At 40.3% G+C, this 927-nt stretch overlaps 1 protein-coding gene across 1 annotated transcript; it reads right to left on the bottom strand.

The window, feature by feature from the left end:
- Positions 1-112: 112 nt before the first annotated feature.
- SARC_17377 (hypothetical protein) lies at positions 113-274 on the bottom strand (the record flags this gene model as incomplete). The annotated part of the gene is made up of 1 exon (XM_014288528.1): positions 113-274. A coding segment is annotated over one exon (162 nt), but the record flags the coding sequence as incomplete, so codon positions are not given.
- Positions 275-927: the final 653 nt, after the last annotated feature.

Genomic DNA, 927 nt, shown 5'->3' with positions numbered 1-927 from the left:
GTAACACTGTATATCTTCATACCCGCATACATCTCACATACAACCCTCAATCCGTTCTCAAATATAACAATGTATATCTTCATATCCGCATACATCTCACATACAACCATACCCTCAATCCGTTCTCAAATATAACAATGTACAGCTTCTTGTCCACCAGACAGCCGCTAACGATGAGCTGTCGCAGGGCCAGTCGCACGGCTTTGTAAACGCGTTTGTTCTTTGTGTCACATAACCTCTTCTCGTTCTCATGCCCGCAGTCATTGGGCACCATTTCTGCGTGCGATAGACGCAGATAGGATCAGTTAGGGTATAGGGATTTAAGGATTAGGGATTAGGGTTTGGGGTTGGACATATGCTGTGTCGCTATAGGATATAGGGCTGTGAACGTGTTTGGGTGTGGGTTTTTGGATTTTTGGGTTTGAGACGTTTATAAACGTACACGAATATACTGAGACGTATATAAACGTACACGAATATACGTTCTGAATGCGCACGAGCATGTACATGCATGGCTATGTATATGCATGCGTCCTTGTATATTCCTACATACATGCATCGAATACCGAAACGAAAACCGTATATTATTCAAGCAGCTAATATGAGATTCAGAAACACAATTACCCACATAAGGGGTTGTGGGTCTGTGATATCAGATTCCAAACCATACATAGGACCCAGAAATCGAACAGTCCTGAAATCCTGAACTCCCGAAAAAATTTCAAATCCTTAAATCCTGGAATACTGATTCCTACAATCCTAAATTTTAAACCAGTTCATGTGGTAGTGTTTGTTCGTTCTGTGTATGTTTGCATATATTCGTATGTATGTATGTATATACACATACGCAGGTGCATAGGCATCTAATTTGGTGACTTGATACAGTAGAAAAAATGACTAAAAAACATGACTGCATGAATCTTAACA

Source organism: Sphaeroforma arctica (assembly GCF_001186125.1).
Source record: "Sphaeroforma arctica JP610 unplaced genomic scaffold supercont1.10549, whole genome shotgun sequence".
NCBI lineage: Eukaryota > Ichthyosporea > Ichthyophonida > Sphaeroforma > Sphaeroforma arctica.
The sequence above is the reverse complement of the archived record's forward strand: the minus strand, read 5'-3'. Positions and strand labels throughout refer to the sequence as shown.